General features: G+C 41.4%; 1 protein-coding gene across 1 annotated transcript in view; it reads right to left on the bottom strand.

Moving 5' to 3' along the window:
• Positions 1-4,776: 4,776 nt before the first annotated feature.
• LOC121279076 (cytosolic non-specific dipeptidase-like) overlaps positions 4,777-24,580 on the bottom strand; it is a 66,941-nt gene continuing 47,137 nt past the window's right edge. Inside the window, exons 5-11 of the mRNA XM_041189965.1 lie at positions 22,208-22,408; positions 21,412-21,496; positions 20,099-20,259; positions 17,309-17,473; positions 13,572-13,713; positions 6,285-6,432; positions 4,777-4,916 (exon numbers count right to left, since the gene is read on the bottom strand). Of these exons, the coding sequence (XP_041045899.1) occupies positions 4,850-4,916; positions 6,285-6,432; positions 13,572-13,713; positions 17,309-17,473; positions 20,099-20,259; positions 21,412-21,496; positions 22,208-22,408 (969 nt within the window). The 3' untranslated portion in view covers positions 4,777-4,849. The remainder of the gene's footprint in view (positions 4,917-6,284; positions 6,433-13,571; positions 13,714-17,308; positions 17,474-20,098; positions 20,260-21,411; positions 21,497-22,207; positions 22,409-24,580) is intronic.

Below are 24,580 nucleotides of genomic sequence, written 5' to 3'. Positions count from 1 at the left end.
CCAACAGTAGAAAGAAAGCATCATTTGCCAGAATCAAATGATTTTTCATGTTTATTGAGATCTATAGAAATTCCAGCACTTGCCTACAGAAGACTGATTGCATAAAACATGAAAATATCTATGTATTTGTTTGAATTTGTAAAAATTCACAAACTACTAAGCTGAGATATAAAATAATTTCTTTATGCAAGACATCTCCCTAAGTTGCTTCCCGGTACAGGTCTGCTCCTCTATCTGAGTTCATGACATCTGTTACATTATCCAGCTTCCTTTGTACCTGATCTTGAAGCTGAACTCTGAATGAAGAACTTAAATCAAGTAGCACACTTGCAGAGTTCACCAGTGTCATTCTGCGCATGTTATACAAGCGGACTACAATTCCCTTATCCCTGGAACCATTCTGGTAAATCTCCTCTGCAGCTTCTCAAGGACCCTCACATCCTTCCTGAAGTTTGGTGACCAGAACTAGATGCAATACTCTACATCTGCCATTAGTCTGCCCATTTTGCAAGTGTATCCCTGCCCATTTTGCAATCGAATGGTATCATATTTGCTGTTTGGTATCATTGGCAAATTTTAAAATTTTACTCTGTATTCCAACATACAAATCTATCCATAATATGGCAGATTAAATTTAATACAGAAAAGTATGAAGTGATACAATTTTGTAGAAAGAATGAGGAGAGGCAAAATAAAATAAAGGGTACAATTCTAATGGCGGTGCAGAAACAGAGAGAATTGGGTGTGCGTGTATACAAATCACTGAAGGTGGCAGGGCAGGTTAAGAAAGTCGTTAAAGAGGCATAAGGGATATTGAGCTTTATAAAGAGGGATAGTACAAAAGCAAGGAGGTTATGATGAACCACGAGGAAGCACTGGTTTGGCCTCAGCTGGAGTATTGTGTCCAATTCTGGGCACTATACTTTATACTTTAGGAAGGATGTGAAGGCTTCAGAGAGGGTGCAGAAAAGATTTCTGGGAATGGTTCCAGGGATAAGGGACTTCAGTTATGAAAATAGATTGGAGAAACAGGGGTTCTCTTTGGAGAAGATTGAGAAGAGATTTGATAGAGGCTTTAGAAATCATGAGGGATCTAAACAGGGTAGCTAGCGAGAAACTGATTTAAGGTGATTGTCAAAAGAGCTAACAATGATATGGGATAAAACATCTCTACACAGCAAGTGGTTGGGTTCTGGAATGCACTTCCTGAGAGCGTGACAGAGGCAGATTCAACCGTGGATTTCAAAAGGGAATTGGATATGCTTCTGAAGAGAACAAAGTTGCAAGATTACAGGGAACGTATAGGGGTGGGAGTTGCTCCTGCAGAAAGCCAGCAAGAACACGATGGGTTAAATGGCCTCCTTCTGCTCTGTAACCATTCTATGGTTCAATTTTTATAGAATCCTACAGCACAGGGGGCCATTCGGCTCATAGTTTTGAAAAAGATATACAATTAGACCATTACCCTTACCCCATAGCCCTTAAAATTTTCTCTTCAACCACCTATACAATTCCCTTTTGAAAGCTATTATTGAATATATCACCCTCTCAGGCATTTCATATTATCCTAACTTGCTGTATAAAAAAAATCTCAACTTGCCTCTAGTCCTTATTACCTAAAATCTGTGTCCCCTAGTTACTGACTCAACTGCCAGTTGCAACAGCTCCTCCTTATTTAATGTATCAAAATCTTCCATCAAGTTTCCCCTTAGCCTTCTCGGCTTTAAGGAAAATGGTGCCAGCTTCTTTGGTCTTTCCATATAACTGAAGTCCTGATACTATGCTTGTAAATCTCCTGCAAACCCTTCTCATCTAATGAAAAAAATCTTTCTTTATATTTCTATTTCCTCAAATGGCATCAAGCAAACCTCAAAGCTGATTCATAAATAATAAAGTTTAAGAAAGTAGCTAAGGAAAGGGTATGGCTGATTAGAGACCAAAAAGGGAACCTGTGTTGGAAGGAGGAAGATGTGGGCATGGTTCTTCATGAATATGTTGTTTTCATAAAGAGGGTGATGGCACAAATATTGTAATTAAGGAGGAGGAATATAAAATATTGGGATGGATAAACACAGACAGAAAATATTAAGGGACTTAGCATCTTTAAGTAGATAGATCACTAGGACCAGATTAAATGTATCCCAGGCTGCCAGGAGAAGCAAGGGAAAAAAATTGCAGAGGCTCTGACCAACATTTTGCAATTTTCATTCGTTTGGGGTGAAAATTTGACCAAGTTTTTTTACTGGTACCTTGTAACTTGTTTCAGTCATATCTTGGTGATATTGGTCTGAGGATATTTTTTCTTAAGGTTTCAGGCCAGGATGTGGTGTCTTGCCTGTGTTTTTGTAAGTTTTAACCGAGTCATGGTGACTTTGTGTCAGGTACTGGGAATACGTTGTTTTAAATTTGGGGTTTTGTACTGTGGGGTTGTGGGTGATTCAATAAAGCAATTGTGAATTATCAGAAGAAACTTGTCTCACTGTTAGGAAGGGAGTTCTAGGATTTTGAACCAATGACAGCGAAGGAACAGTGATAAAGTTCCAAGTCAAGGTAGTATATGTCTTAGAGGGGAATTTGCAGATGGTGGTGTTGCAATATCTTATGACTGAGATGATTGACCTCTAACAACCAAAATCATCTTCCTTCATGCTCGGTATGATTCCAACCAGAGGAAAAATTTCTCCCTTGACTTCAGTTTTGCTAGGGCTCATTGATGCCATGTTCAATCAAAAGATGTCTTGATGTCAACGGCAGTCACTTGCACCTTGAGTTCAGTTCTTTTACGTTTGCTCGTCATTTCCTGTTCCTAGGTCAATGCCGGATGGTCTGCCCGGTTTCATTAGTTTTAGACTTATTGCAGTTTGAAACAACTGAATGGCTTGCTGGGCCATTTCAGAGGGAAGTCAAGAGTCAACCACATTGCTGTGGGACTGGAGACACATGTAGGCCAAATCAGATATGGATGTCAGATTTTCTTTCCTAAAGGATGGGTTTTTATGACAACTTATGATAGTTTCATGGTCACCATTACTGAGACTAGCTTTATATTCCAGATTTATTAATTGAATTTAAATTCCACCAGTTGCTGGGGTGGGGTTTGAACCCATGTCCCCAGAGGATTAGCCTGGGCCTCTGGATTACTAGCCCAGTGATATTACCACAATACCATCGCCGCCTAATATTGAAAAGAAAGCTGTAGCAGGAAAGTAGAAATGGGCCAGTCGGGAAGGCAGAAAAGTAGCAAATTGAATTTGATCTGGAGAAGTGCAAAGCAATGCACTCGGGGAAGGCAAACAAGGCAAAGAAATACAGAAATGATGGGATACTGAGATATGATACTGAGATCTGTAGAGGAACAGAGCCACATTGGAATGCATGTCCACAGATTCCTGAAAGTAGCAAGACAGATAGGAGAGCTTGCTTAAGAAGGTATAATTTTCTTTATTAATCAAGATATGGAATATATGAACAGGGAGGTTATGCTAGAAATGTATAAAACACTTGTTAGGTTGCAGCTACAGTAATGCATTCAGTTCTGGTCACCATATTACAGGAAGGATGTGATTGCACGAGAGAGGGTAGAGAGGAGATGTACAAGAATGCTCCCAGGAATGGAGAATTTTAACTTTGAGAAAAATTTGGACAGGCGAGGCTTATTTTCTTTGGAAAAGAGGTGTAATTTAGATGTAATATATTATGAGGGGCTTACACAGAGTGGATAGGAAGGGCCTATTTCCTTAGCAGAGATGTTAATAATCATTTTGCATAAATTTAAAGTGATTGGTAAAAGGATTAGAGAGTTGCGAACTTCTTTTCTCCCAAAGGGTGGTTGGGGACAAGAGCTCACTGTTTAAAACAATGGTGTAGGCAGCAACTCTCGCCACATTTAAAAGTACTTGGAAGACACTTCAAGTGCTGAACCCTACAGGGCTACAAACCAAAAGCTGGAAACTGGGAGTAGGCTGTATTGCTCTTTCTCAGCCAGCACAGAAATGATAGGCTGAATGGTCTTCTTCTATGCCACAAATTTCTATGATTCATACCAGGCACCATCCTTGTGGATCTGCAAGAGTATCTCTCTATGTCCTCAATATCCTTCCTCTGGTGCACATCTTAAGACTGGGTTGGGCCCAGTACCCGTGTGTTGGAACCACAACTATTTCTAATTCACATTAACAATTTGGAATTAGAAACTCAATGCAAAATTGGTTAGATTTGCAATTGATACCATATTGAGATGGGACAAAGTTATTAAAGGAAGTAGTCCCGAAATTACAGAATATGATCAAATAAAATGAGTGGGCTAATGCAAACAAATGCAAAGTATTGCACATAGGAAGTGGGGCAGGTGTGAAATAAAATTCAGCTGGTCATTACCCACTGGTTGTTCTTGTAAGCTTAGTACTGGACTATATCAGCAAAGCTGTATGGACTAGGAACATTGGAATTGAGGTATTTTAATAAAAGGCTGAGAAATTTATATCTAATGGATCAAAAACTTGCATTCCTTTTAATTTCAAACCGAAATTCCATATTTGGAGGTTTCAGCTTTTAATTGCAGCCATTTTACCACACCATTTACAAAATTGAAACCAAATGTAACTGGTATAATAATTCATAATACTTGAGCAAGATGAGTGATTATTCAGGACATTCAAAATTACAGTTAAGCAATAAAGAGAACAAGCCAGGATCTCTAATATTTACACCTTGATTTCACAATACTGTATCTACTTCAAAAGACATTACATACTGTATGAAGATATTATTACTGGATAATTAAAGGAATTCAGTAGGATGTACAGTTTTAGAAATCACTTCAGCAATTTTATCATTCCAGTGCAATTTTTCACTTCAAAGAAGATATTTCATGGAAGTAGGCACCAAGCACCTTGATTCCCTGAATATAGTTGGTCCTGTTGGAGAAACAACAATAAGTTAAAAAAAATCTATGAATTGAAGTCTCCATCATGGCATCATTCCTCCCTATCCCTAGTCATATTCTCCAGCTTGAAAACCACCCCTCAAACGCTGTGTTCCTCTTATGGATTCTGCCTGTCTGTGTCTCATCATTGGCAGCAGTGCCTTCTGCGCCTAGCCCCCAATGCTCCAATTCTCTCTTTAAAACCCTCTTCTTCCTTAAAACCAACCTCTTTGACCAAACTTTTGGTCACCCCTAATTTGGCTCAGTGCTCATTTTTTGATTGCTGCTTAGTCAAATGCTGTGACATTTTTACACATTAAATGTTGCTACATAAATCTAAATGCTTGTTGTATCACTGTCAGAGTATTACGCCAAATATCAGTGGAAGTGCTGGAACAGGTTAAAAAATCTGAACGGGCACATTTAAAAATAGAATAAGATGCAAATACACGCCAATAGTTATTTTATCAAGCTGCATTTTGATGGTTTGTGCTTGGTTACATTGTTGTATTTATAAGGTGAAGCTAGGTGAGTACATGGGGGAAGGATTGGAAGGGCATGCTGACAGGTTTTGATGATGAAGGATGGGTGGAAGCTCAGGAGCATAAACACCAGCACTAACCAGTTGGGCTGAATGGCCTGTTTGTGTGCTGTAATTTCTATGTTATACTTTTATTATACAGATATATTCCCAGCTTCAGCTTAAAGCACAGGATTCTCATTTTGAGGACAGAGATTTCAGCCTGATATCCATATGGACTCACTTAGCTCTTCTAACTAAGTATTTTGACTGTCTGCAGAGTACAGCAGAGGTGTCACGGGTGCACTCAATACAGTGAACTGCAAAATGTGAATTGATCCCTCAAAAGAGGGCAACTGTCTATATGCCCCCAGTGATGGTAGATGGATTGTCAGGAGAGGCGAGAGGGAATTAAAAACATTAAGGGAATGGTGTACATGTGCATAACTAAAAGGATAATGGACTAATGGGGCAACAATGCAAACTCTGTGATTTGCCTCAGTGTCCTGGGCTGTTGTGGCCAGGGTGGGGAGGCAGCAGAGTGTGGGTGTTAAGAGAAAAGAATACAAAACCCTATCTAAGATTCCTACTTATCCTGCAGGCCTATGGGAACATTATGTAAAGGCAGGGTTAGGCTTCCTCCTGTTCTCTCCTCCCAAAAGAGGGTAGTAACAACCCATGGACCACAATCCAACACGAGAGTGCTTTTAGGAAGAAAACTGTGAGCAGGTAGGACTTAAAATTATTTCACAGGAATTTAATTATATAGATTCACATTATCAGGACTAATTGACCAACAGACTCATGAGGACAATGTCTAACCAGAATATTGTCTCTTACCGGTTGATTTTCTCATTCTGTGAATGAGCGCCATCATCTGCAGCTCCAATCGGCAGTAACATAACACTTTTTCCTGTAGCTTCCTGGAATGTCAAGGTAACTGGAATTGTTGCACCTTCTCTGGTCATATCTGGCTCAACTCCAAATACTAAACAAGAAAAGTTTATACATTTTACATTGAAAACCAGACTAAAGATACAATGTGATATATACAAACTACAGCATCCATTAGTCATGCTCCAATCATCTATTTGAAATTTGACTAGAATAAAGCTTTGCATGAGATGTTGCTTCATTGCTCAGATCTACACCTCCAACTTCAAGCCTAAAAAAAGGCAAATTCAACATATTTGTTTTGTCCTCTCCCTCAATTTCTGTGTTGCTATAATATAAAAATGTTACATTCCTAATCATCTGTTAGTTCCCATTATCCACCTAGAAGCCTTCTCCATCATGGCAAATAAAAAGCCCACTGTCGCACAATTACCCTACAGCAATTGAAAAGTAGAATACTGCAGATAGTGGAAATCCAAAATAAAAAAACAGGAAATGCTGCAAACACTGAGCAGGTTATGGCAGCATATGTGGAGAGAGAAAAAGTTGACATTTCAGGTCCATGACCTTTCATCAGAACCTACAGCACTTGTTTAATTTGCTACCTTTTTCTAACTTCAGTTGTATTTTGCAGTGACATGTCTTCAGCAAATACTGTAGGATGTATTTTGTACTTTCCCCTCCAGGTGCAGAGCATCACCCACTAGGAGCATAGGTGCAGCGTTCAGATGGTACAGCGGGATTTTTGTAGGCAGACGGGAATGAATCTGCAAGGCCCCCGCTTGAAAGATCAATTTTCAATCCAATTACACTCGTTTTGTTGTAGGTGCAGTTTTCTTAGGTGTTCAAAAAAAATGTTACTGAAGTTAGCAGACTATAAAGGGAAAAATATGAACAAGAGGCATGTGATATCATTACACCATTTATTGGGCTAACCTAGGTTGGGTGGAGGCAAAACAGTCTCAATTTTAAAAGATGCAATTGTGCTATTGTGTGTTGGCGAGAACTGGCAGATTAACACGGGATCTTGAACAATTGGATTCCACCTGTGCGTGGGGAGATGGTGGCATAGGTGTTGCTTGGATGGGTAATCCAGAGCCCTAGGCTAATGCTCTGTGTGATATGGGTTCGAATTTCACCATGGCAGCAGGCGGAATTTGAATTCAGTTAATAAATCTGGAATGAAAGCAAAATGCTGAGGATGTTGGAAATCTGAAATAAAAACAGAAAATGCTGGAAAAACTCAGCAGGTCTGGCAGCATCTGAAGAAGAGTCATATGGACTTAAAATGTTAACTTTGTTTCTCTCTCCACAGATGCTGTCAGACCCAATGAGTTTTTCTAGCATTTTCTGTTTTCGTTATAGTAAATTTAGAATATAGTCTCGATAATGGTGACCACGAAACTATCATTGATTGTCTTTTATGTGGTTGACTCCTAACTGCCCTCTAAAATGGCCAAGCTAGGGCAATTAGGGATGGGCAACAAATGCTAGCCTTACCCATATCTCATGAAAGAATAAGGAAAACATATTGGGAGGAATGAAGCTTCCTTTAGATCAAGATTCCCTCGTGCTTTCCGGTGCAGATGGTACTGCTCTTGGCTGCTGGAATCTCGGTGCACAGCAGGACTGTGCATTACTACAAAAAGTTAGAAGTAATTCACAGGCTTTCTATTCTATGTATTTATTGTACAGAATACAATGGCTGGAATTTTACATCACCATTGGCGTCGGGCGTCATGGCGGGTATGAGAGAACAACACGGCAAGAAGGCCAAAATAGATTTCATGATGTCATGAAACCAGTTTGCAATTGTCTACTTCACCTGTCAATGGCGGGCTGTGTTTCCTGCTGCCGCACAACAGTAACATCATTTTAATACATCTGCATATAATTATAATTCCTGCTCGCCAGAATTACCTCCCCATGTCAAATTTACCAATTACGTCGGCAGGAAAACACAGTGGCCCAGAATACACCTTGACAAGTGTGATGTGCAGAGGTCAGGACTTAATGTTAGGCCCTTGCTCACATTGCGGACATCCGAGGAGCAGAGGATACTGGAGTCCTACAGCCAATAGACCCTGGAGGAACGTACGCATTGCATGCTGGGTGGATTATCATGGACATGGCTCCACTGCGAAGCAGCTCACGGAAGGTGGGAGGCCTCCGTTGATGTCTTGGGTCTGTTATGGGACATCAGGATCTTGGCCATAGGCAGCTATGGATGATTGTCGAGGGGGTGGAGAGAAGATCCAGCTGAGAGCGGAAGAGGATGGTATACTGGGGTGGTGGGGTGGGACGGGAAAGCCTAGGTTTGACTGGGAGAGGAAGATGTACCTGGAGTGGGAGGGTGAGGTTGGGAAGGGGGGAACGAAGGGATCGGGGGGGGGGGGTGTTGGTGAGGCTGGAAGGGGTAGGAAGAAGGATGTGATGGGGGAAAATGCAGAAACTGGGGAGATAGGTGTAAGTGGGGGGGTGGAAGGTGTAAGGGAAGGAGCTCGAAGTGGAGAAGGAGTTTAAAGGGGCAAGGAGTCCAGGGGGTGGAAGGAGGGAGTAAGGGGAGGGGGACATCCAGGTGAATGTGCAGAGAAAGGGTCTGTGGAATCAATGACTGCCTCCTGGTGAGCAAACTGAGGGTGGGCGTGGTTGGAGGGAATGGTGAGTATGAGAGAGGGCAGAGTGAGCCGTTGGGTGCAATGATAGTGGTAGAAGGGACGGCAAGGGTGGTTGGTGGGGACTCGGAGGCAGACACAGAACCTGGTGGTGGAAGGAATAGGTTGTGGAGATCAATGTGGATGGGGGTGGGATTATCGGGAAGTTAGGGAATGTGCACGTTCACCTTGATATCCTGGAAAGAAAAAACGTTCTGGTTGGTAGATGACTGTGGGGATTGGAAGGTGATGCCAGTGGGGTTAACAGTGATGGGGGAAAGGACATAGGTGACTGGGGGAAGGGAAAGGATGGAGGCCCTGAAAACAAACCTTACACAATGACCATGCTTCTGAAATCAAAAGTGAGGGAAGCCTCACGTTGGACGGGCATGCGTGCTGCGTACAAGTGCTATCAGTGTGTGGGTGGAGATGCAGGTCAGCTCAGATAGGCAATTGAAAAAGAACCCCAGCAGGGCCTTATACCAACACATCTACCACCTCATTAGCCACCTCTTTTAGGACCCTAGGATGACATCCATCAGGACCTGGAGACTTGGCAGCCTGCAACTCCATCTGTTTGCTCAATATCGCTTTCCTAGTCATTGTACTTTCACCAAAGTTTCTCTCTCCCCTCCATCTCCTGGTTTACAGCTATTACCAAAATGTTTTTGTATCCTCTATAGTGAATGCAGAGGCAAAACATTTGTTCATTTCATCCGTCACTTCCTTATAATCTATTAACTCCCCATTCTCACTCTCTAGAGGCTCAACACTCACCTTACCTATTCTTTTCCTTTTTAAATACCTGTAGAGACTCTTGCTATCCATTTTTATATTTCTAGCTAGCTTCCTCTTTGTTGTAGGGCAGCCAGGTTTTACTGTTAGTAATAGAGTTGATCTGCAGACACTTAAGTGGTAACATTAAGTTTATTTACAAAATACTCAGCAGCAACTACACGCGTGTGTTTAATTCCAAGGGCTGAATTCTCCGGTCAGCGAGCGGGGATGGGGCCCGCTTGCTAACGCATAAAATGACGCGGGCAGGCATCCTGACGTCACCACGCATCATTTAGATTATCAATTCTGTGGGTGCGTAGCTGAGTCGCCTGCGCGCCTGCTGAACTGCCAAAGGCCTATTAAGGCCTGTTAAAAATTAATTTAAACAATTAAGGTTGGTGGGCTGGCGAAGAGCCCAGGCGGCCTTTGCATTTTTCATGGAACCTCATCCTCAGGCGGGATGAGGTTTCATGAACTGTTTAAAAATTCAATAAAAATTTTTTTTTAAAAAATCATTGATAGTGTCACATGAGCTGGGACATATGTGTCACATGAGGGGGCATGTTTTAAAAGTTTTCAAATACTTTATTTAGAAATTTTAAACTTAAACAAATCTCCCTGAGGCACCTCTGCGTCTCAGAGATTTCTGTGCTCTTTCATGTGCATGCACTCCTGCCTCGGGGAATCCTCCCCACCAGCCCCCCCACCGCCACGCCTGCTCAGCGCATCCAAGACAGCGTAATGCTGGGCAGGCCTTAACTGGCCCACCCATGTAAAAAGGCGGCGCGCACCCGATCAGGGGCGCCAATTGGGTTCGCGCTCGCTCCTGCCCGCCCCCGCACAACCCCTCCAACGGGGGGAAAATTCAGCCCCAACCCTATTCTACACTGATGGCTGAGGTAGCCTGTGCTACTCTCCTATTGGCTACTACAGATCATATGATCTTTCCTAACAAGTATCATTTTTAAAAGGTACTTTATACACTAAATAAAACCATAATTACGACATTATTCCTACTTTAACTCGGCTATACATATTATATTTACAAGTACATATTTTTCAAGATAACATAATAATTACACTGGGTAAGGAATTTACAAGTTCAGTCTTTCAGGTGGTTTCCTGGTAAGTGTGGAACATCGCAGCTCCACAACTTCAGGTTCTTTGTCAGGTGCCTCCTTTTCCAGAGTTGCCTGAACATCAGGTGCTTCGTTGGGCACTTGCAGTTCTGTATCCTCAACTCTTACAGGAACATCAGACATGTCAGTCCTGGGTTGAGTGCTTTCAACAGGAAATGCAGACCCGGTCATGATCACTGGTGGAACCAAATCTTGGTGATTTGTGTCTCACTTCCTTAAATAGTCCACATGTTTACGGATGGTTTGGCCTTCTACTTCCACGTGGTGAGATACAGATCCAGTCACTGCACTTATTTCACCTGGTAACCACTTTGGTCCTTCCCTGAAGTTTTTCACGTATACTGGCTCACCCATGGTAAATTTCCTCTCGCGACTATGCCAGTCGTGTCTAGTTTTCTGGCTTCCCTGACTCTTTTCCACCTTCCCCACCGCTCCCTGCTCCCCCAGACATTCCTTAAAACCTATCACATTTCTAGCTTTTCTTAGTTCTGATGAAAGGTCGACATCTAGAAATGTTACCTCTTTCTCTATCCACCGATGCTGTCAGACTTGCTGAATATTTTCAGTTTTTGTCCTGCTTGTATTTCAGTTTTTCAGCATCCACAGTATTTTGCTCTTGGTATTCGAAAAGATAAAACTCTGGTCCAATAGATTTCATCCACACTTATTAAAAAATGTTAGGGAAATGGTGGCTGAGGCACCATTATGCATACATAATTCATTAGGAAAGAGAAAAGTGCCAGATGATTGGTAGGCAACTGTTACTTAAAAAGGGAGACAGGGCAAGTCCAGAAAACTATAGACCAGTTATCTTAATGCCACTAGGACGATAAAAAAATAGAAAAATCACTGAGAAACTGAAAATATAATAGAGTAGTCAGAATGGAGTTCAAAACAAAAGGTCATTCTTACCAACCTCATTGAATTGTTTGGAGCAAAAGACAAGGATAATGTAGTCAAAGTAATATATTTGAATTTTCAGAAGGTACAACATACTAGATTCATGACTAAAGTCATAACTTGGGAGTCAGGACACATAGCAGAATGGTTAGCAAACTGGTTACAAAACAGAAAACAGGGTCAGGGTCAAGGTTAGCTACACGGACTGGCAAAAGGTGGGAAGTGATGTTCCATAGCGATTGGTGCTGGGACCACTGTTGTTCACAACTTAAAATGATTTGGATTTGGGAATCAGAAGTACGATTTCTAATTTTGTAGACAACACCAAATTGCCTGGGGTGGGGCAGGGTGAGTGGGTGGGGAGTGATAATTAATACAAAGGATGAATATGACAAAATACAGGTATGCATCAATAAAATTAAAGAATGGATGTTTAATTGTCTAAAGAAAATTAATGTAAGTGTGCGATGATGCATTTTGATAGGAAAAATAAGTCACATACACCTGGGAAAAGAGACTAAATAGAATAGAGAAAAAAAGTGATCCGGGGGCACAGACTCACAAATCACTAAAAGTAATGGTGCAGCTTAATAAAACTAAAAAAAAAACACAACAACAAAACCAAGTATTGGAGTTCATTTCCAGAGAAACAGATGGAAAAGTAGGGAAGGTGTGTTAAACTTGTAAAAAAAACTTTGGGTCAGGCCACACTTTGGAGTACTATGCAGAGTTCTGATGTTTATATTATAGAGGGGTATAGAGGCATTGGAGAAGATCCAAAAAGATTCACCAGAATGTTACCAGAATAAGAGGTTATAAGCATTATGAAAAACTGAACAGGCTGGGGCTTTTTAATAATGAAAGTGCTTGTAAAAGTTTAATTGGGTAGATGTGGAGAAAATGTTTCCACTTATCGAGGCAGTCAAAACAAGAGTCTCTAAAGATAAGATAATCATTAACAAATTCAAAAGAAAATGCAGGAGAAATTTCTTTATCTAAAGAGTGATAAGAATGTGCAATGCGCTTTGACAAGAGATAATGAGGCAAAGAGCACAGATACATTTAAGGGGACGCTCATTAAACTCATGGCTTGGAGCATTTCATGTTTTTTTAGAATATGAAGTTTTGCAGTTACGCAGCTAATCACAATAAGTCAGCCACACTGTCACAAGTTTCATGTTGTTTTGTAGCATTTCTTCGGTTAATTTTTTTCTGGGATATTAGTGAAGTTGAGTTGTGGAGCTGGTATCTGGCAGCAAAATTGGGGATAATCACACCAAAGATTCGTTTAAACTTTGGAGCTAATGAGGAATAAGAAAATACACTCGTTTCCTTTCAAGTCATTTCTGTTAGTACGATGATCCAATGCATGCAGAATTGTTTTGTAACCCGTTCCATTCACATTACAAATGGTAAAGATAACAATCCATACAGATGGAGCACAGATTAGCAAAACTTAAAGCTGTTTTTAAAATTATTTGCAGGCAATACTTGGTTATCAACTTCAGTAATTCAATGCAATTACAATGCACACAGGCTCACAAAGAAAGTATTCATGTAAAAGCACTAACACCGTAACCTGAAACTGCATCTTTCAGATGCTAATTGCCCAAATTATTAGATCTGCTCCTCCCACTATACCAGGAAAAAGAACATTTAGTACAACTTTAACAATAGGATATGGATGCTTGTGCAGGTATTAGCATGTTAAGGTTGCTTTACAGCATGCAGAATGAGTATTCAAGTCAGATTCCTTCACCAACCTGTTTTCATTGCATTCCTGCCAGCTCTGTAATGAGGATGGTTATAGTCTGCTAGCCAGGCCTTTGAACTAAAACTCATGTATACCTTCAATGTGTTGGGACTCCCATGTTCAGCAAAGATTTTTGTGATGTAATCCACTACCTACATAACAAATAAAAAAAAAATCAAATGAATAAAAGGGGGACGGGAAATGGGAGGAGGAGAAAAAGCTGGAAATCTGCAATCTCTTATGTTATACAGAAAGTATCCAATCGCTCTGAATTTTGGTCCTAAATAATTTTTAATCCGGTTCCACTTTATCAGTCAGCATAGGTTTAACAAGGGGAAAAAGAGGAAAGCATATGACCAATGTAACAACACTTCTGCCAAAAGATATTTCAAAAAATACGCTATTAAGAGAAGAAAAGGCCATTCACCTCACTATTGTTTGCGTAACATATCTGTGCATAAATTGGTTTTCTCATTTGCCTACAAGAAACAATGACACAGCTCAAAAGTAATTAATAGGCTGTAATGTGATTTATTAGGACATTGTTTTCTTTTATTTGTCCATGACATGCAAACGTCACTGACAAGGTCAGCATTTATTAACCAGCCCCAATTGCCTTTTCTTCATTCTTTCACAGGACATGGGTGTCGTTGACTGGGCCAGCATTTTTATTGCCCATCCTAATTGTCTTTGAGAAGACAGTGGTGAGCTACCTTCTTGAACAGCTGCAGTCCATGTAGTGTAGGTACACCCACAGTGCTGTTAGGGAGGGAGTTTCAGGTTTTTGACCCAGTGACAGTGAAGGAATGGTGATGTATTTCCAAATCAAGACACTGTGGTTTGGAGGGGAACTTGCAGGTGGTGGTGTTCCCATGCATCTGCTGCCCTTGTCCTTCTAGGTGGTGAAGGTCACGGGCTTGGAATGTGCTGTTGGAGGAGCCTTGGTGAGTGCTGCAGTACATTGTATAGATCAGGCTTGTCCAACCCATGGCCTGCGAGCTGCATTGCGGTCTGCAAAGCCCCTCCATGTGGCCCCCAGCACGATAGCTGAAAACGCTGGTAAGACATATTATTGAGTTTGAAGATTTCTTCAGGGACCTGTTCCTCCAATCACAGCCCATTTTCCTCCCACATTTCCTGCTTATAGGCCCACTATTGAGCCCATCAGCATCAAACATGGAAGAGAAGCCAGCTGTGATTGGAGGAGCAACAAACACCAGCAACTGTGTGTATTTGAAGGTAAAGGGGTTCTGGGGCACATTCACCATGCATTCCCATGGCTGCCGATGCTCTAGCCCGGCTGCGGCACTTTTCCCATAGCTGCCGGTGCTCTGGCCAGGCTGTGGTCACTTTCCCAGGCTTCTGGTGCTCTGGCCCAGCTGCAGTTGCATTCCCCAGCTGCAGCCACTTTCTCCAGCTGCTGGTGTTCTTGCCCAGCCGCGGCTGCATTTCCCCGGCTGCGTTCCACCAGCTCCCGGCCCTCCCTTCAGTGGGCACCCGCGTTTGGGCGCTGCTAGGCCTCAAGCCTCACTCCAGTTCTCATCGCAGCTCATCCTCAATCCAATATCGGGTGAGAGGGTGGGTGTGCGGGTAGGTGAACGAGTGTGTGGGTGTGAGGGTGGGTGTGTGGCTGTGAGGGTGGCTGAGCGAGTGTGTGGGTGTGAGTGTGTGGGTGGGTGAGCGGATGTGTGGGTGGGTGAGCGAGTGTGAGGGTGGGTGAGGGTGAGTGAATGAGTGGGTCTAAGGATGGGTGGGTGAGGGTAGGTTAATGGGGAGTGAGTGAGTGAGAGAGAGGATGGGTGGGTAGGTGAGTGAGTGAATAAGGGAATTAGTAAGGAAATCAAGGTTTATGGGGAAAAGGCAGGCAAGTGGAGTTGAGGATTATTAGATCAGCCATGATCTCATTGAATGGCGGAGCAGGCTCGATGGGCCGAATGACCTTCTTCTGCTCCTGTGTCTTATGGAGTGCGCAGACATGACGGTGTATGTGTGGGGGCATGAGGATGGGTGAGTGACTGAGTAAGTGAGCAGGCATGAGGGTATGTGAGTGAGTGAGTGTGTGGGTGTGAGGATGGGTGGTTGCATGCACGGTCATGTGTGGGAAAGGCTGAGTGTGTCCACGTGTGGAGTGTGTGGCCCACTCCCAGTCTCAGGGTTTTAATTCACCCTCACCCCTACATACCAACAGGCACTCTCACAGTGGGTGAGGATGAGTGAGTGAGCAACCTGAGTCTGAGAGTGAGCTGGACACACACACTCTCACTCTTTCACACTCCAATGGTCATCTTTATTACTCATTTTTTAATTACTAATTTATTGTTGAGAGTTTTTTTGCTCAGCAATTTGCTCCTCATCATACATCAGCTTTTTCTTGAAATTCATGTTTAATGTTTGCCAAACCTTATCTTTCCAAAATTTGGTCATTGCCACCCCCCCTCCCCTCCCCCACCGAGTGTGAGAAAAATAGAAATGTAGTCCCCCACTTGAAAAAGGTTGGACAAGCCTGGTATAGACGGTGCACACTGCTGCCACTGTTCATGTAGTGCACATGGTACAGATACTGCCACAGTGCTGTTGTGGAGAGAGTTCCAGAATTTTGACCCAGCTATGCTGAAAGACACATATATGTCCAAGTGCGGATGGTGAATGACTTAGAGAGAGAGGAACTCTGAGGTGATGGTGTTCCCAAGCAACTACTTCCCTTGTTGCTCTATTCAAGTAGATCATGGCTGAACTGTGCTTGAACTTCATTTACTTGCCTGCTTTTCATATGGGAACACAGAGACAGGAGTAGGCCATTAATCCATTCCAGTCTGTTCCACCATTTGATGAGATCATGGCTGATTTCATATCTCTTGATATCTTACCTAATAAAAATCTATTGACATTAGTCTTGAAAATTTTAATTGATTCATCATCTGCAGCCGTTTGGGGAAGATAGTTCTAGATTACCATTACTCAGTGTGTAAAGACCTGCTTCTTGATTGCATCCAAAATGGCCTGCCTCAATTATAAGATTATGTCCCCTTGTTTGTGATTTCTCCAGCAAAGGATGGTTTATTACCTGTCCTTGCTGTCCTTCTGCCTTGAAGCCAGCTAGCAATTCATTCTGCCACTTAGCCCCCTGACGCATCATTCTCTGACGTTATTCATTAGTCTATTATGGGACACTTTATCAAAGGCCTTTTGAAAATCCAGATAAATTATATCTACTATAAATTTCATGACCATTGTCTATTCTCTCTGCTACCTCTTCAAACGATTCATTAAGGTTGGTAAAGCCAGATTCTCCCTTTTGAAGTCCATGCTGACTATTCATAATTATATTTCGCATTTCTATCTGGAAATAAGTACAGGCTACACAACCTCATTTAAATTGGATCAAACCCCCTCCTAATCAGTCTTGGTTGGTTTTGAACCAGGGTACCTGAGGTCAAAGGACATACTGCTAACACACTTCAGGTCACCCAGATTCCAGTAATACACCTATAACCGAGCAGTTAATTTTACATTGAGATCAAGCTGATAGAAATGCTAAAATTACACACTCTTGCATTCATCACTGGGTAACTTGATCAAATATATTCAAGCAGATCAAGGGTTTAAATTACCAGTGTAAGAGCGCACAGGGTCTTAGCAGGATGTACAAGTGAATAAGGGAGATTCTGCAAAGTGTACAGGGTCTAAGGAGGGTGACTGAGAGGACTAAAACACATGGCTCTTGTTTCCACAGTAAAAGTTCCGTACCTGCTTCTGAACTACCTCTGGATCCATGTTTGGCACCAACCGAATAGAAAACTTCCCGATAACTTTCCTAGGAATGACTGTTTTGTATCCTGAACCAGCAAAAGCCCCCTGGATTCCATGTAAAGATAAAGAAGGGTATCTCCATCTGTGCATCAGAATTTGTTGCTGTAAACAATAATCAGACAGAAGTGAGCAGCAAAGCATACAAGATATTCAACAAGTGTAAAATACTCCTCATGGACATTGATGTCAACAGATCAGACATATTTAAGATTAAATGGCATGTTTGTTCTGGATTTCAGCATATCTTGATGTGGTGCCAAGTTGCAACATCTGATTTCATTCCAAAGGATTCAAAAAACCTTCTTAATGCTTCCAACAAAACCCAATATCAGAAATCAACCAGTATTGTAACTTTTACAATTCAGCATTAATTTTCAACATCTTTAAAATGAGCATTTTGTTTTGTGGATTTAAATCCAAAGACGGTAGTCACAATAATCTCCAGCCTCAAACCATTTTCAATACTGTCTAATGTGGTTCTGATAGGAGTTCATGCTAACCTCTTTGGAAACAATTCTACTGAATTACATATCATGTAACAGCAATTTTTAAGCTCAATATCAGCATCAATTTAAATGCAGCAAATAGTTTTTTTTACTTTTAAAAAGTCAACCTTTCTGAATGTTAAAACTTTTTCAGAAGTACCTGTAGTTAAGAATATATTATTACTCCAAGAGAATCACCTGGGCTGATGTCATCTTAAACACTTCCACTCTACTAATTGATAAGTACACAGATCTCCACATTGCAAGAGTCAAAAAGTAGTGGACTGGGAAGAGTAATGGTGAGGCTATCAGTGCTCACCATCACTCAGGAATAAATCAGCAACTTCTGGTGCCCCCCCCCCAAGACACAGTTACTCTCCTCCACAGGTTTTGCTATATGGGTATCTTGTCGAGAAGATTGTCAAGTTGTAGTCCTTAAACACTATATACCCACTAAACGTACCAGAAAAAGTTAGAGTTGTCCATTGAAGTGTAAGGGAATTTTGAAACTTAATTACTGCCAAAGAACTATTCTGACACTGAAAATTTACTATTTCAAATGCGGAGTTTCATTACTTTAAGATTTTAATTATTGTATTATATAAAAAAATTAAGATAAACTTGATCCTTACTTGCGTTTGTTTCTTATCTATCTCTCGCTTAATCCCATTTTTCTTTCTGTCATGTCCCAAAAACATGAAAGGGATCATAAACTGCTTAAATCAAACCTTATCTTTTTCCTTAATAAGTGGACCTTGTTGAACCAAAAGAGGGCTGACAAATGTCAAATGATTCACAAGTTGGCTACAGTTTCTGTAACTGCTGTTGGAAATTTACAAGACAAAAGCTCAGCCCTCATCCTTGTGGAATCTCACACCTCTCATTGTGAGATCATAGTATAATCAAAATGAAACCAGTGATCAGCAAACATCTTGCCTTCCCAGCCTGGACTATAACAAAGAGAGCCATTGAAACTTGTTATACCTGCAGAGGCAGTAAAAGTCACAATTTATCTCCTGAGGTGAACAATGGATTTTGATCATTGGCGCATAGAAGCTGCTGGTTAGCCTGCAACTGACTCATTAATGGGCAACATCACATGACCTAATCTTCAGGCCTTTGGAAAACTTTAGTATTACATTTCTAGAGTTGCAAATCAGTCTGCTGTTCACACTCCATCCTGCAAACATTAAGGCAGGACTCCAGGTTGACCAACAGCCTGCATCAAGTCTAAGTCCTCAGAGCCTGTTTCCTCTGGAACATTCCTACCATCATTGACAAGCACACCAAGTCTCTGTATACCAACCTCATCTCACTGCATCGCCATCAACTCTAAAAGAACTCTACAAACTTCTGCTTCATCTAGCTGAACCCTCCTGAACTGCAGCTCCTCTATGAAGGAACCCTCACTGGACGCTGATATTCCGGGCTCTGTCAATCACATAAACTGATATCCATATGTGTAGTGCTTTTTCTTTTAAATAAGTTATTCATAGTTGTAAAAACTTCTCTTTCCTATCTTCTTATTGTGTGCTTTTGTGTGTGTATGAGTTGCGACCATTCCCCAGGTTTGAATGTGTGAATAAACTATGCTTTTGATTCAATCCTAAAGAGAGTTTGCTGAGAGGCACTTTAAAAATTGACCTCACAAACAGAGGGTTTGGGGAAACATGCCACAGCCTATTTCAAAAAAGTAAAACACCTCTGCTTACTGACATATAGCAGGAAAAATAAAGGAGTTTGGTTTGCCTCTCTCCTCTGTCTGTAACATTTCCTTCTCTGTAATTTGCTTTCTGTACGTGATTTTACATTGAATTCCTTGTTTAGACTCTATGTGCCTCAATAAGGGTTCTTCAATCTGATTGGTTAAGGAAACACTCAGTTGCTAACCCTTCTCACAAGGTTCTAGGTTTCCTGTAGAGGGCGTTGTGATGAAATAATAAGTTCCAGTGCAAAAGCTCACAGAAATTCTATGGGAAAGTATAAGTGCCATAGTGACTGCCATTCATTTCCCACTGACTGAAAAATCCAGGTCAGTATAAACAATTTTAATGATTCTAATTTAGACACGTACAACTGTTTAATGATTGCAGTTTCAGTTCCCTTCAGATTCCCGCTCTCCAAATTCACATCAAGTGTACTGAAAAGGGGAGAAGTATGTAATTCAGAAAGATTGCCAGAAAAAGTGTTTTAAACCTACATTAAAACTCTGATCACAAAGTTTAATCACATATAAACGTACCTTAGTGTCATGCAGCAGCTTACAGGCACCTACATCTTTACAGTATTCTTCCATATCAAAGTCTATTTTATCATACAATGTCTTTTCCTCCTCCGTGAGTGGTGCCACTGATTCATCAACACCAGGAATGAGAATTTTTCCCTTTCTGTCCACCAACTTGCCTAGTCAAATTGGAATTTTGGTTAGACAGTTGGCGTGACATGCCTACAAGTCCTGGTACCTCTGCATCAAATAGCATGCAAATTAGCACAACAAAGTTAAGTAAGCAAATGGTCTAAAACTGGGCCCGAAGATCCTTTGGAATTCATAACAAAGCTGGCTTGCTCTGTAACTAGGCCTTTGAGCACAACAGAGAATCTATATTCCCATAAAAATATATTCTTTTCTTGAAAATTTTAAATATGGAAAATTCCTGGTGTGTCTCACACCCAAAAACAAACTTTTTTTAGATCCAAGTAATTCACACAGTAAATGTGGGATGCACGTTTGTGACTGAAATATGTTATTATTGGTCACTGCTATGAATTAAAGCCCACACTTCAATCCTAATTCTCTCCAACAGGTGCGGTGCCAGCAAACCAGCACAAAGTGCACAATGGGAAATGTTCCATGTCTTTGGCCCCACCTGAGCCAAGCTTGTGAGGGCTTTTACAAGTTCCTTGCCTCAACTCAGAGGTTGTATAATTTTGTCGGAAAACACCATTACAGAGAACTAGTTACTTATAACCAACCACACTTTTATTGCATTTGCTCAGCAGACTGTGATGGATTGGTGCTGAAAATGGAAGCATACAAATTTTAATTTTAAAAAGTGCAGCAAACTCTATGTAAATACTTTTAAATTAAGCAATAAAACAACAAATGGTGTTGCAAACTTTCCTGTTGTTGGCAACAGATCTGTGCTGTGTCCAATGTCAGGGGGAAAAGAAAACACAACCCAGGATGAGGTTTTGCATGTAAGCTGATCATACCAATTTCTTAAAGGAACAGTGTCCCTAATGTTCCCTTCCTCACAATGAAAGGATGCCAACATCCTACCTGTGTGTAAAAACTGAATAAATAAGGACTTTAAAAAACCTGATCTGGTACATAAAGAGAATATGTCTCTAAATGACCAATGTATTTTAGGAAATAAGCTCTTTGGCCCACAGTTGACGGGATTCCATACATTTTTCATTTTCTCCCCTCATGTCATGAATTCTTTATTCAACATTAGAATAGACAGGCCCCTTTAATTTCAAATTATAAAACTGGGTTGATTCCTGTCAGCCCACTTATATTAATCCAGGCGTCAGCAATTCATGAGTTCTTACCCAGTAAATATATCAGGTCTGTCATCGCTTCATGTATTGTACCACCAAAGACTCCAGAGTGCAGATCCTTATCGGAGCATTCAACCTGAACATTGAAACTATGAATTATCATTTGATACTTCATATTTACACAGCATATTTCCATTCCCTAATGTTGGGTTACTGCAACAATGAAGCACAATTGTGTATCAGGCTCCAATGCAGTCCTTCAAGCACAAGGTGTTCTAAAGCAGTTACATCCAGCAGAGATCTCCCACTAAGCCTTCACCACACTGATCCAGAATCAAAAAACATGAGGCAAAATACTCCAGATGCAGGAAATCTGAAATAATGCATTTTTACACCTTCTCTGGACCCAACTTTTGTTTTTTTACTTATTACATCACAAGTTTCTTTTTGCCTTGCACTATTATCACTTTTTTCATTTAATCAATCCTGCCCTCCACCCTACCCTTTAGTCCTTTCCTCCCATAACCTTATTTCTTCCTGCCTCTGTACTTGCTTAGGAGCCGTTAACTTGCTAGCTTCCAGTTCTGATGCAAGGTCATTGATCTGAAATGTTAATTGTTTCTATCTCTACAGATTCTACCTGAACCTGCTAAGTATTTCCAGAATTTTCTGTTTCTAAAACTTAACAAAGACTCCACTGCATATTGAACCTGGCATTTAAACATTGCAAGTATATGAAGCAACACTGAATTTAACCGGCATACAATTCATCTTTAAACATTTAAATAATGAAAGAAAGCCGCTAGGACCATATAAAATGCAAAATAAAAGAAACTAAAAGATGTACCTCCACACAGAAGTAGCAGCTGCCTCGGAGACCATACGTTATACAGGGTTTCTTCTTGCCAACCCAGTAATTATCGGAAATGCAGACAAAATCGACACCCTTGAAAAAGGTGTCTTTGCGAGCATACACTAGGTCATCGAGACCATCTGATCCAGACTCCTCCATTCCTTCAAAGCAGAACTTGATATTAACTGGGATATCCTACAGAAAAGGCCACAAGGAAACGGTCACAGCTCTCGAACATTAGAATTTACTCATTTTATTTACAAAATCTGACAATTTAAATTGTTATAATCCCAACTGATACTGGATAAGTCAGATCCCAGAGTAAAACCTGGCTTGGGACATCCTTACTTTGTCTTTTTTTAGAAACTTTAGAGGTCAACTCCTGAACACATTCAGAACAGTCTGCCAGTACACTGTTTATACAAAGAATAAAACGTCTACTGAACAAAAAAGAAATTAACTATATTATACTAGACAAAAGGGTTGGAAAGGTTTCAATACAGATACCAGAAAATGATTCAGACTCTCATTATTCCTTTTCTCCCAGCAACACTTACAGACAGAAAAACCCAGTGAAGATTTATGAATGTCTCAGCACCAAGGTTTCTTGCTTGAGTTAGCTCAGTTTCAAATAGTTTTCTTCCAGCGGACTCCTGAACATTCACTAAATGTTTTCCTTCAGCAGATATCTTTCCCTAAGACACCCAAAAACTACAATCTAAACTCACTATTACTTCAACTTACATAAAAAAATAGAAGATAGGAGTAGGCCATTTGGCCTTTCGAGCCTGCTCTGCCATTCAGTATGATCATGGCTGATCATCCAACTCAATAGCCTGCTCCCGCTTTCTCCCCATATCCTTTGATCCCTTTCACCCCAAGAGCTATATCTAACTCCTTCTTGAAAACATACAATGTTTTGGCCTCAACTATTTACTGTGGTAGCGAATTCCACAGGCTCACCACTCTCTGGGTGAAGAAATTTCTCCTAATCTCAGTCCTAAATGGTCTACTCCGTATCCTCAGACTGTGACCCCTGGTTCTGGACTTCCCCACCATCGGGAACATCCTTCCCGCATCTACCCCGTCTAGTCCTGTTAGAATTTTATGGGTTTCTATGAGATCCCCCCTCATTCTTCTGAACTCCAGCGAATATAATCCTAACTGACTCAATCTCACCTCGTATGTCAGTCTGGCCATCCCAGGAATAAACCTTCGCTGCACTCCCTCTATAGCAAGAACATCCTTCCTCAGATAAGGAGACCAAAACTGCACACAGGATTCCAGGTGTGGTCTCAGAGCAAACACATGGGAGAGAATATTCCCCCCATCGGGGCAGTTGCGTGGGGGCGGGCACCGCCAATTGGGTCCACACTGCCATTTTACATGGGTGGGCTAATTAAGGCCCACCCAACATATCGTGTGCCTGGAAGCTCTGTGTGCTCCCTGTGCAGTCGGGGGGCTTCCCTGAGTTGGGAGTGTGCTCTTTCGCGCAGGTGTCACATGAACTGGGACATGTCAATGAACTTCAATGAAAAAATGTATTTAATTTATAAACCTTTCATGAAACCTCATCTCGCCCGTGGATGAGGTTCCATGAAAAATGCGAAGGCCGCCTGGGCTCTTCGTCTGCCTGCCAACCTTAAGGTTGGACAGGCAGCTTTCTCAATAGCCTTAATTAGTTAATAAATGGCCTTAACAGGCCTTTGACAGTTCAGCGGTGTGCAGCTGACTTGGCTGTGCTCCCGCCGAGCTGAAAATCTAAATGACGTGTGGTGCTGTCAGGATGTACACCCGACGTCACCCTGCATCATTTTACGCCTTGGTGAGTGGGCCTCACCCCCGCTCGCTGAGCCAAAAATTCTCCCCATGAGTTCACAAACTCAGTTCCCCAGCAAGCTTGCAGGATTTCTTATTAGAGAGATTAGGCTTTCTGCCTGATTCGCTGGTACACACACTAACTGTCCTTCTGTGTTTCCCTGTTTGTGTGTGCGTCTCTGGACACCTTTCGCCATGCAACAGCACAGTTTTTTTCTGTTCAAAGTTTTCCTTTTTAACTTCACCAAACTACTAACCCCTTGGTAGCACATCTCTCTTCACCTCATATGTTGTAAAACCTCATTTAAAAAGCATGTATACAAACAGGACCTCAGTCTCCTGGGCACCCAGCTCACAAAAACCTCTAAATGAAACTAAAACACAAAATATAAATTAAACTTAAAGCTATGCATTGCTCCTAACAAAATGTGTTGAATGGAAATCCAGGACAAACCTGATGGTGTAGTGGTACTGTCAATGGACTAGAAATCCAGAGACCCAGGTAATGTCTGGGGACCCAGGCTTGAATCCCCTACTCTAGCAGATGGT

Source organism: Carcharodon carcharias, chromosome 6 (assembly GCF_017639515.1).
Source record: "Carcharodon carcharias isolate sCarCar2 chromosome 6, sCarCar2.pri, whole genome shotgun sequence".
NCBI classification, from domain to species: Eukaryota; Metazoa; Chordata; class Chondrichthyes; order Lamniformes; family Lamnidae; genus Carcharodon; species Carcharodon carcharias.
Note: the sequence above shows the minus strand (reverse complement) of the source record. Positions and strands in the feature narration are given on the sequence as shown.